This window comes from Culex quinquefasciatus, chromosome 2 (assembly GCF_015732765.1).
Source record: "Culex quinquefasciatus strain JHB chromosome 2, VPISU_Cqui_1.0_pri_paternal, whole genome shotgun sequence".
NCBI classification, from domain to species: domain Eukaryota; kingdom Metazoa; phylum Arthropoda; class Insecta; order Diptera; family Culicidae; genus Culex; species Culex quinquefasciatus.
The window spans coordinates 7239675-7251684 of record NC_051862.1 but is presented as its reverse complement, the minus strand read 5'-3'; the positions used below and the strand labels follow the sequence as shown (position 1 = coordinate 7251684).

Here is a 12010-nt window from a genome sequence, read left to right as displayed (position 1 = left end):
ACGACAACCACTTCGGAGTGATATTATCACACTGGAGACAACAGCAACAACATCAGAAACCCTGATGTCACTCAGGTTCCCGCAAGTAACTGTATCATTATTTTAAAGTGTTTATATTTTACTAACATCCCTTTCTTTGCAGAGCATGGACTACATTGTAAAGCGGCAATGTGGGAAAGGGAAGTAATTTGTGATTGTAGAAGGTATTGTTTTGATTCACAGCATGTTGAACGAACTGTTGTGGATGTACCTAGAACATCGCAACTCGGAGTATCTCTTCTTATTATCTCCAACTACTTTAGTTCTGTTTCACTTATCTTTCAAGTCTCCTCTACTGAATTTGCCAGTTTTAACTGCTATGTGTTTTCCCTAACAAAAACTGATCTCCTTAATATGCGAACGAGGTTAATTCTCGGGTTAATTCCTGTTCATATTTGATGTATTCTTTATTCATTGTCTAATTTGTTTATTAATTAAAATATTATTTTAATCGGCTCCTAAAATTGTCATTAATGCTATCTAAGCTTATATGATATTATATGATATTATTTATCCTTTATCACAAAGCTTTTTTCATAAATTATTGCCTATATTTTTAATCTACTTCATACAGCTTTTACTCTTCTTTCCTTCAACATACAATTATTCTTTCAGTAGCGAACTTTATGTAGTATGCTTTTTCCTTTATTGTCTATTGTTTTAATCTACGCCCTTTACTTCAAACAAGTAAGGTTTGAGTCCTTACTCAATATATTGAATGATCAAAGTCACACACATAACATTATTGTACTTTTGATAAATTTTTGAATAACATGCTTAGGTTCAAAACATTGTAACAAAACACCGCGACAGAAGAAATAGCAACAGATTAACACGACTCAACATTAGGCAAGATTTCAGGAGAAAACAATACACTGTAAATAACAATTAGTTTTTGAATTCAACTAAAAACTAAACAGTTTTTTTTGCTTTACTGAAAATTGATAGGCACACTATAAATGGTTAGGCGCTTATACTTACATCAAACCCTACGTAATGTACCACCCCCGGCCGAGTTAAAATGCGTAACCGGAAAAGAAGGTGTGCATGCCTGGCACGAACACTCAAAGCGTGTTCTAGCGTGTTGCTCGTACTGACTCAGAGCAAGGGTGAGATGTAGGTGTAAGGGCAGTGCGTGTTCGTCGGGAACCTGGTGCATAAGATCGGTCAAGGCCCGTTCTTACACTGAAAATTGCGAATTGCGAATTGCGAATTAGAATATAGGATTAATACATAGAAGGTTGATTTAAAAAAAAATATATATTCCCGCATACAACACAAAATTTTTGTTAAATAATGAATAACTATTTCAGAATCCACACAGCTAAAAAAGTAGTAATCTAGCTGTGTGTAAAAGGCTTGGGTGTAAAATAAATTTTGCATTATTATATGAAATTCTGTGTAATATTACACCCTAAAATATGTAGCCCATCAATATGGGAAACCTACTTGACCGAAATGTCAAGCTCATATATGCGTTTATCCTTCCCATTCTTCATCGCTCCGATGGCCGAGCGGGCTAAGGCGCCAGTCCGTACTGTTGGTGCTGGGTTTGAATCCCGTCGGTTGCAACTTTTTTTTGTGTTTGAAAAAAATTGTACATGCAGTGTGTAATATTAAGTGTTTATTTTGACGAAGGTGATGTGCATGCTTTTTCATGCGATTTTACCATCGGATTTTTTGCTGTGGCAATCAAAATCAGTCGCAAACCATTTTGAACACAGTCCAGACTCGATTATCCGAAGGTCTTGAAAAAATTGATTTCGGATATTCGAATCAGGGATTTTTTTATCATTATCTTAATATTGAATGTCGTGCTTTCGTGTGTTGACCCCTAAACTACTTTAAACTAAGTTAGAATTTTTAAGCCCAATATGACGGTGATGCAATATTGAGAAAATGCACTTGGTAATTCAATAGGCAACCAAAAATTTAAATTTGACCAAAATGGGGTGGTTGAACTCAAATTTGATGAAAAGAATGAAAAGAAATATATTTTTGTTCGTGATTAGATTATCCGAAGTCCTAGCAAACCTTCGAAAAATCGAGTTTCGGATAGTTGACACTTCGGATAATCCAGGATTCAAATAATCTAATCTAGAAAAAAGACTTTTTTGGTTTGCTTTTTGTCACAAGTAAAACGTGTTTTGAGGTGTCACCTTTATAAATAGCACTCTATTGAATGTGAAAAAGGTTGACGTTTTTTAGTGCTATAAATGGCCCTGAATAACGATACCGTAAAACGGGGTGACTTTGATATGTTTGAGATTTTTCCGCAAAATGAAGAGTACAAACTAAATAAGTACGGAATTGTATGGAATCATACTGACTGACTGACGCTTCATACATACTGAAGCGTTCAAAGTACTGACTCGATTATCCGAAGGCCTCGGAAAAGTTTCACTTCGGATAATCGAATCAAGAAAAAAAAAAATTTCGCTGTCTTATTTTAGGTTATTGAGCTTAAGTTCTCAAGCTCCTAAACTACTCTAAAGTGATTTAGAATTTTTAAATCCAAGATGGCGGTGATCTAATATTGAAAAAATGCCTTTTTCAATTTTATAGGCAATCAACCATTCAAATTTCTCTAAAATGGAGTCGCAGAACTCGAATTTGATGTTAAAAGTAAGAAAATTATAAAAAATAGGAAAAAAAAACATTTTTTGCTTGTGATTCAATTATCCGAAGTCCCGTACAAACCTACGGATAATCGGACTTCGGATAATCGAAACTTCGGATTATCGAGGCTTCGGAGAATCGAGTCTGGACTGTACCTCAAGAAGAACCAACTCAAAAATTTCGGTTCCGGAGAGAACTTCCCCTAAAATTCGAACTGAAATAAGTAGAACTGAAAATGCTGAATTTTAATTATTTTTTGAAATTGAATTAAATATAAAAAAATGATCAGGTAATCTGGAATCAAATTTTTGAAGAGATTAGAAAATCATATAATTTTTACTTTTTTGGAAATTTGTGAAGAAATTCCAGAACACAATTTTAGATGTGGATGCAAAAAAGGGTTGATTTTCATATGATCCATATAATTCCGGGGCTACTTTTTAAGATCAAGTTTTTGTCATGTATTAAGTCGTAATAAAAATTACAAACAGGAAGCTTTTGCTACTGATTTTGTGGAAAATTCACGATTATGATTTTTTTCTAAGAATAACATAAATATTGGTCATCTCTAAAACAAATAATGAATAAAAATCAGATAATTCTATACAAATTTTGTTTGCATTGTTGAATAGACCTTTGCTTGCTTAAATAAGGCCAATACCTATAGTACTAAATTTTAAAAACATTTCTTATCTTTAAGGTTGTTTTTTTTAACAATTGTTAAACCCCGCCTGCAAACGACTAAATTATTGGATTTTTTCATATAAAAGTCTGGTTTAAAAAAAAATCGATGGTTTTTTTGCCTTCCTCACCTTACTGAGGAAAGGCTATAAAATCACTCGAAAACTGAACTTTTCAATTAGACCTCCTAGACCCACCTTCATGTATACCTATCGACTCAGAATCGAATTCTGAGCAAATGTCTGTGTGTGTGGTGGGATGTTGATAAAAAAATTGTCACTCGATTATCTCGACATTGGGTGAACCGATTTTGTCCGTTTTGGCGTCATTCGATCCGTTTTGGGGTCCCATAAGTCGCTATTAATAATTATGCAGTTTAATTAAGTACTTCAAAAGTTATGCTAAAAAACGATTTTGACAAAAGTCCGGAAGATTGTAAAAAGGGTGGTTTTTGTAAGAAACCCTGGCATTTTATACATTTTTAGAAAGGTATTTAAAAGACCTTTCCAACGCGACCAATACATTGAAGATCTGACAACCCTATCAAAAGTTATTAGCACTTAAGTGTTATTTATGCTCTTTTTGGAAGCCGGATCTCAGATATCACGATGAAGACGTTGTCCGGATCTATCATGCAACCCGTCGTTGAACAGGTAATTAAAAGACCTTTCCAACGCGTCCAAAACATTGAAGATCTGACAACCCTATCAAAAGTAATAAGCACTTAAGTGTTATTTATACACTTTTTGGAGGCCAGATCTCAGATATTTTGATGAAAACGTATTCCAAATATATCATGCGACCTATCTTTGGATAGGTAATTAAAAAACCTTCACGAGCGTGTCTATTTTGGATAGCACCCTTTGAATGAGAGGAAGGCTCCAACCACCTAAGGGTGGATTAAGTAACGTTTTTTTTATTAATTTTTACCATATTTAATTTATTAAAACCCACTGTTCAAGCTTCTTTTCGCGCATGTGCCAATGCTCCCTGCCGCGCGGCTTCGGCTCTCGCGTTCGGGATGTAAACAAAGAAGCATAACATACACAACATCAGTATACACCCAGCACACCAACACCCTCCTCCTCGTCGTCGTCGTCGTCGGTAGCATAGCTGCGCCTGTATTTGTGCCATCACAGGTCGGGAATGCATAAAAGCATAAGCCGGCTTGCTGTAGACCAGACTGTCGTGGACTTGTTTTACTCTGCTTTTTTTTCGGTGGTGAATTTTTACTGTTCTTTTAGGGTATTTTTTTTTATTAAATATTTTATGTAATTTTATGTGTTTAGGTAAAATTGTAATTTTTATTTGTTAAATTTTTGAATAATCGTTTTAGACGCATTTAACCTTCTAGGGGGATTACTCCGGGGAGGATCGTTCTGTCCGCGGCGTCGAAGTCGAAGTCTCGGATGGAAAACCAGTTTCTGTTTGCCGGTCGTGGAGTTCGGACGTGGATTCTGTGCAGGTCGTGGTGTGCCAAAAATCGGTCGAAACGCACAGTCTTCGGCAGTTTGGGGTTGAGAGCTAATTGCCCTCTCTGCGGTCTTCAACGCCGGCCCGCCCGCCCTCTGGACTAATCCGTCGGGTTCAGATTTTCGCCTGACCAGACGCCGGGGCAAGGACTGCTAGATTCAGTTTTAAAGCAGATAAAAAAAAAATAAGTTGCGGGTGGTGAATTGCAGCAAACCCCACTCTGGGCTGGTTAGCGAGAGAGAAACAGGGGTTGCTTGGATGCAGATCTTGGGCGAAGGAAAAGTTCTCCTCTTCCGGGTTTCAAACTTCAATTCGGTTAATTGAAAAACCGGCTGAATAGACAAAAGAGAGTGGAAAATCCGGGAGGAAAAAGGGAAGGGTGACTGCCGGCTCTCGTCTGACAAAATATGTGATAAAATCGGCGTGCAATTTTCCGCCCCACCCCCTTCGCTCACTCTCTTTCACACTCTTCTTGACTCTGGTGTTTTGTGTCAGTTTTAATTAAAATTTCAATACAAAAAAATACCGGTGTAAATAAATAAACGTGAAATTGAAGCACAGAAGAGCACCGAAAAAAAGATGAGTGGTGAATAAAACAACAACAACATTGGGAAAACGCAACATTTCGGGAAGGAATCCGAGTTGGCTTTTGTTGATGTTGGTGGATTGACCGCGCGCGGAGATCGAAGAATCGCAACGAATTTGAGCAAAGGGAGGAAACAACAACAAAGCGTGGAAGAGCGAAGAGATAAAAATCGAACAGTCGTGGGACGAGAGCGCGCGCGGGACGCGACGAATGAGGGAGGCAAGATAAGGCGCAAAAAAACGAGTGTTTGTGCGTGTGTGAATTTCAAAATTGAGTGATAAAAAGTGAAGCGGTAAAGGTGAGAAGAAGAGATAAAAGGGTGGAGAGTTGCTGGAGCTGGAAGCAAAGCCTACCGAGATATTATAAATAAGTTCTCGTTTTTTATCGGCTCTCCTGAAGCGAGTTGGGCGCTTGATGCAAGAAACGTGAGCCGGCGAAGAAGAACGAGAAGAAAAAGAAAGGAGAAAAAGAGGAAAAGCGCGTTAAAAATGTATAATAAAAGTTCATTCAAGATTGTGGTCGTTGCACTGCTGGCGGCGGCATTCTTTTGTAAGTAATATACCCCATACCCTTGCCTATACATACCTGTACTTATCTACGCCAATATAAAAGCGTACGAGAGTCGCTTATCACACGGGGGGTTGCGAAAGGAGGATATTCTCTTGGAGAGGGGTTTTCTTTGCAGTCGATTTAATTTTATTTGAAATTAAATTTTCGCACAAAAACTATTTTTATTATTTTCTAAAATATTAAAAATATCTTTCATATGAAATTAAATTACAAAAAATGGCACAATTGGCACGTAAGTTTGAAGATAAAAAGTGTTTTAAAAATGTATACTGTATACACTGAAAACCCAACCATGGTAGTTGCTACCATATTGTAGGGTGAAATTGAGAACACGCACCGACGTATTTTTGCTAAAAACATTCCGTGCTTGGATTGACTGATTAACGCAGTCAGTTTTACTATGTCAAGAGCGGTATGGTAATTTTTACCCTCGATTATGGAGAGAATGAAAATGATTTCGTAATTGCTACCATGCAATTTTGTGGAAGCATGGTACATTTTACCATATTTGCGTTTACTTTCACCAAAAAGCCACAGTTAATTTAATAAGCAGCATTTTTAGCAAATGTTCTTAAAATTACCATGGTCGGGCTTTCAGTGTAGGAGCGAAGCAAAGTTTTTCTTTGAGAAAGAGAGTTGCTCATTCGGTCGCTGTCTTATCCCAACGTGACTGCAGACTGCAGTCCCGAATCACTGCAGTAGACGTTGCTTCAACACTGTTTGTCATTCGGATTGGGATCGATCATTTATGGTTAAAAAGTTTCTTTTTACACTGAATTTTTACGGGAATTTGTGATTTTTTGTCAAACAGTAGGGAAAAGTAATGAATTGCAAGATACTTGTTTGCAAATTACTTTCTTGCCTCAAATAGTCAAAATCTAATTGAAAATAAAAAGGCTATTAAAGACATAAAAAATCCTTAAAAATACTGAATGATTATAATGGCATGCATTTGATGCAGATTTTTAAATATTTTTTTTCTGAATCGAAAGATTTGTATTACGTTTTATTAAGAGTTTCAAAGAAAAAGTAACACCTAACTTTAAACAAAACCAAAACTAATGAAAGCCAATAAGAAAAAATAGAGCTTAATTTCAACGTTTATTTCCAGCGTAGTGTTATAACTGTACTTCATTTCGTAAAACGGTTTGATTGTGTGGTAAATGTGTTTAAATCAATTTTTGATTTAGAATCATGCTTTTAGATAGAAAATACCTTTTATTTGATTTGTAGTTGAACCAGCCTCCGGCTGAAAAACTCTACAACAAAGAATAAAAAAAAACCTTTTATTTGAAGTTTTAGAAAGTCGGGAAAATGTCGGAAAACACCGTTTTGGATTCGTATTTATTTTGATATATTTGAAAAATACAGTCCAGACTCGATTATCCAAAGGCCTTGGCAAAATTTCACTTCGGATAATCGAAGCACGAAAAAAAAAGTTTTTTCGATGGCTTTTTTTATTTTTGAGCTTTAGTATGACCTCTAAACTACTCGGTGGTGATTTAGAATTTTTATATCCAAGATGGCTGCCAAAATGGCGGTGATGCATGCATGCATTTTTCAATTTAATACGCAACTAACCTTCAAATTTTACTAAAATGTGGTCGCAGAACTTGAATTTGTTGTTAAAAGTAAGAAAATAAAAAATACGAAAAAAAAAGTTCGTTAGTCGATTATCCGAAGTCCCATACAAACCTGTATTTAATTATTAACAAATTTGTGGCAATACAAATTAATAATTTAAATTCGCTTAAAATGCACTACAAAATCAAAACCAAAACATGACTTCAATTTCAAATTTTGGGTGAAAACACAGCAAAGAGGTTTAAAAAAATATTAATATTAATAATAATATATTAATATTTTTTTAAAGTATAACAATAGTCTTGATGATACATAACATTTATGCTACTGCCAATAATTGTAAAATACCACAGAATTTCTGTTGGTTTTACGGCTCTTTCTGATCTGTGACCCCATTTTTAAATCCAAAAACATTTTTTTAAACAAAAAAAAAGTTGTTATTAATAATTGATACAGTCCAAACTTGATTATCCGAAGGCCTTGGAAAAATATGACTTTGGATCATCGAATCTTCGGATAATCGGAACACGCAAAAAAAGTTTTTTTCATTGGCTTATTTTTGATTGCCGAGCTTAAATATGACCCCTAAACTACGCAACAAAGGTTCTAACATTTCAAATTAAAGATGGCGGCTTAAATGGCGTCGATGAAATATTGATAAAATTAATTTTGTTATTCAATAGACAATTAACTATTCAAATTCAACTTAAATGGTGTCACAGAACTCGAATTTAATGTTAAAAATAAGAAAATATAAAAAAACCAAAAAAAAAATTGTTTGTGTATCGATTATCGGATAATCAAACTTCGGATAATCGAGTCTGGACTGTATTTTGACACAAACTAAAAAAATATCCTGACAGAAAAAAAACAAGAGTCTTAAAGAAAACTCAATCAAACGTACTATTTATTGATTTGTTTTGTCCCTTTTGAAAATTGTTGCATAAATTTCACCTGCCACTGTATTTAATTCATTTTTATACCCTGAAACAAACAATCAGAGTACTTCGCCCTTCAAACACTAACCTTTCCAGAAGGGGTACCGTTGCCATTGCCGTTCAAATCTTGCGCAAATCTAACCCAATAAATTATCACTTGTCACATTGGTACTGCTTTTTTGTATTGCTTGTCCCTACTCCATTTCTTTCCTTATCGAAAAATATTGTGGCATTCAGCCCTTTTTATTTCCTCCACGACACAAACGAAGACGTCATAAAAGCTTCACCATAAAAGCCGTCTGTTACCGTTTCCCCAAAATTTCCGAACGGCTTTGATAACTGACTCTATTTTTGACTCGTGATTGCGTTCACCAACGCGGTTTTGTTTTGATTAGGGCGAAAATAGAGTCAACCACCCTCGCCAGTGTTTAGCATAAAAATGTGTACGATTTGCAAAAAAGACGTTTGAACACGCAAGCTTCCAGATGAGAGGAAAGGTTTGTTTGTTTATTTACATTTTCCTGCTCGCTGGATGACGAATGCTGACTGCATTATTCAAAATTGATTTAGCGATTTTTTATCGTGTTGGCAAAAAAGTTAGACATATTAAACTTTCAGTTTATTGGAAAATGTAGCCAATTATGGCAAACAAGCAAACTAGAGCTGACTCTTTTGTTAGTCACGTCATCTAATTTCGTCACCTTCTCATCGTTTAGGCATTCAGTTTTCGACCCAAAAGCTAGTTAGTCGGAACAAAAGCGAAAACAATCCCACAACTCGAACTCGCGCAAGGGTTCCTCGAGCCCCATGTGACGTTTTTTTCTTTCTCTCATTTTTATTGTTTTTTTTTTGCCTCCTCACATTCGGGAGGAAACCCCTCGTTGTTTAGCACAAAATAACACCCCCTTGGGCGACTTTTCCTTTTCCTTCCCTTCTCTCATAAACGTGTTTATTTCCCGTTCCTTTTCGCTCTTTATTTTCTTAACACGCCTCTCTCGGGCTACAACCCGATAAAAAACTGCCACCCCATCTTATGGGACAGCATAAAGGTGTGCGAGAGGACCCACAATAAAGTCACGAATTTACTAGCAGATTGGCCCATATTAAATCAAAACCATATTCCTTGTGTGTGTTTGTGGCGTGCTCAAAACGGTGAAAACCATTTGGGGAAATGTTTTGGTGTTTGCTGCGAACCTTTTAGGCTTAAATCTGATTTGGCTCCAGGCGAAATGGTTGGGATAAGTCCTTTTTGGAGGCGTGTGATTTAAAAAACATTAAATGTTAGGAAAGTAAGATTTTTTCCGGGATGATTTCTTTGATACTTTTAATTTGGGTAATTTTCTGCCACCTCGTATGAAATGTTGAAAGTTGTCCCCAACCTCATAGTTTATTCGAAAAGTTTTTACTAAGAGGCAATTTTTAGCCAAATATAGGGTTTGCTTAAAATCATCATGAGTAATCGCGATTTTATCTAATCTAATCTAATCTAATCTAATCAGACTCTAGCGCAGCTAATCTTTCGAAGGGATCCTGGAGAGTGCCTTAGGTTAGATGACGCCTAGCACTCTTCTTGTCATTTATTAACATTTGTAGTGCGCCATTGCATTAGAATGCATTGAAACATCACAAGCGTTAAACCGGCCAGGCCTACTGCGTAAAGCCGTATCGCAGAGATGACTCGTAATTGGGTTGAGTTTGAGCACTGAGTGTTCGAACAACAACACAATTCTGAATCGACAGGGGAGGAAGAAGCGTGGGGACACACCACCATACGCTCCGAGATTTTGGTTGTATTCGTTGGGAGCACCATGCTAAGAAGGTTTGGTACTCCGGGACCCTCTGGGATGGGACATTGTATTTCCACGAATGCCCTGGACACTATTTGCCGTGGTTATAGCGCCACAACTAGCTCCATCATGAGTAATCGCGATTTTACGAAAAAAAAAACGAAATTTAAATTTTAATGTTGTGGCAAAGCACATTTTAGAAACATGGAAAAAATCATTGGGTGTTGATAGTTTTTGACAGTTGCATTGTGTGATAGTTTTTTTTCAAAATCTTTCTGTAAAATCAGTAGTTAAAAAACTTTGAAAAATATTTGCAACGGCCTAAGTTTATTTCATACAAAAAAAAAAAAAAACATTTCAAAACCAAAACATTTTTTTTATTTATTTTTTTTTGTCTGAAATTTTGTTGAAATCTTGAAAATTCAAGTGTATAATAGGACGAATGATTTTTTTTTTATCAAGTTTTCGTCTCCTCTCTTTCAAAATTACCCAAAAAATCGAAGGGTGAAAACACTAATGCTTTCTGATTGTCATAAAAAAAAACTGTCAAATCAACTATACATAATACATTGTTTAAAGAAGCATTTTTCTATAACGTAAAGCAAAAAATTTGATTTTTAGACCCCCTCGATACAAAATGTCCATACAAATTAAAAAAAAAGCTTGGAGCGTAACACCAACCTCACTCCCCTGCAACTGCGTTACGTAATAAAAGAACACTTCCTAACGTTTTAAGCACTTGTAATCAAATAAAAGCTTTTTAATCTTTTTACAATATGTTACCACAAATCGGAAAAAATAAATTTGTTTATATTATGCAAGTTAGTGACAGCAGCTTAACTGTTAGGGATCGTTCATAAACTACGTGACCTTCAAATATGAAACCTTCCCCTCTGTGGCTTTTTCTTTATATAAAGTTTCTTTATACAAAATACAAAGAGTGGAGCATGGTTTTTTGCCAATAACCACTCCTACCATCGTTTTCTTCTCAAAAGGGCACGTGGTTTATGCATGAGCCTCATAATTTATGTAGCATTTTGTGGTACTTTTTGGCTAAAATTTTTGAAATTTTCAATTAGTGTTTTAATAATTTATATTTAAAAAAATATCTATAATTATTTTTGTAAGTGGTTGAAATAAACATTTTAATGTGAAGTTCAAGAAACATGACAAACCTTAAGATTTCCTTTTGACTTAACTGCCCCTGATCGCATAAATGTCCCATATGCATTTTCATTGTTTTTGAGTTATTGATGCAGTTTGGTTCAAAATCGTGTGCTCTTTCGAAAGAGCCTATAACATCCAGTACTTTGTTCTGGAAATCAGGAGAAAATCCAGTTTTTCGCGAAAACTTAACACGTAGCCTTATGTATGGGACAAACTTCAAATGCGTTTTTCTCAGCTTGCTGTTTTTGCATATGGGACATTTATGCGAACATGGGCAGTTAAGGGAGTATAGGTTATGGAGGCTGCTGCAAAAAGATTTTGGGGTGACTTTTTTACAGTAATTTAAAAAAGCTGTGAGAAAAAGTTGAACCAATCCAGAAACTGTATGAAACATTTCGAAGTCCATCAAAAAAAGTTTCAAATACAGTCCAGACTCGATTATCCGAAGTTCGATTATCCGAAGGTTTGTATGGGACTTCGGATAATCGAATCACGACCGATTTTTTTTCCTTTTTTTTTAATTTTCTTACTTTTAACATCAATTTCGAGTTTTACGACCCCATTTT

The 12010-nt window shown here is 35.6% G+C and overlaps 1 protein-coding gene across 1 annotated transcript in view; it reads left to right on the top strand.

Annotated features, from left to right (window-relative positions):
- The first annotated feature begins 4693 nt into the window (after window positions 1-4693).
- Window positions 4694-12010, top strand: part of LOC6037458 (tyrosine-protein kinase-like otk) — a 103717-nt gene continuing 96400 nt past the window's right edge. Inside the window, exon 1 of the mRNA XM_038255359.1 lies at window positions 4694-5947. Coding sequence (XP_038111287.1) covers window positions 5887-5947 — 61 coding nt within the window. The 5' untranslated portion in view covers window positions 4694-5886. The remainder of the gene's footprint in view (window positions 5948-12010) is intronic.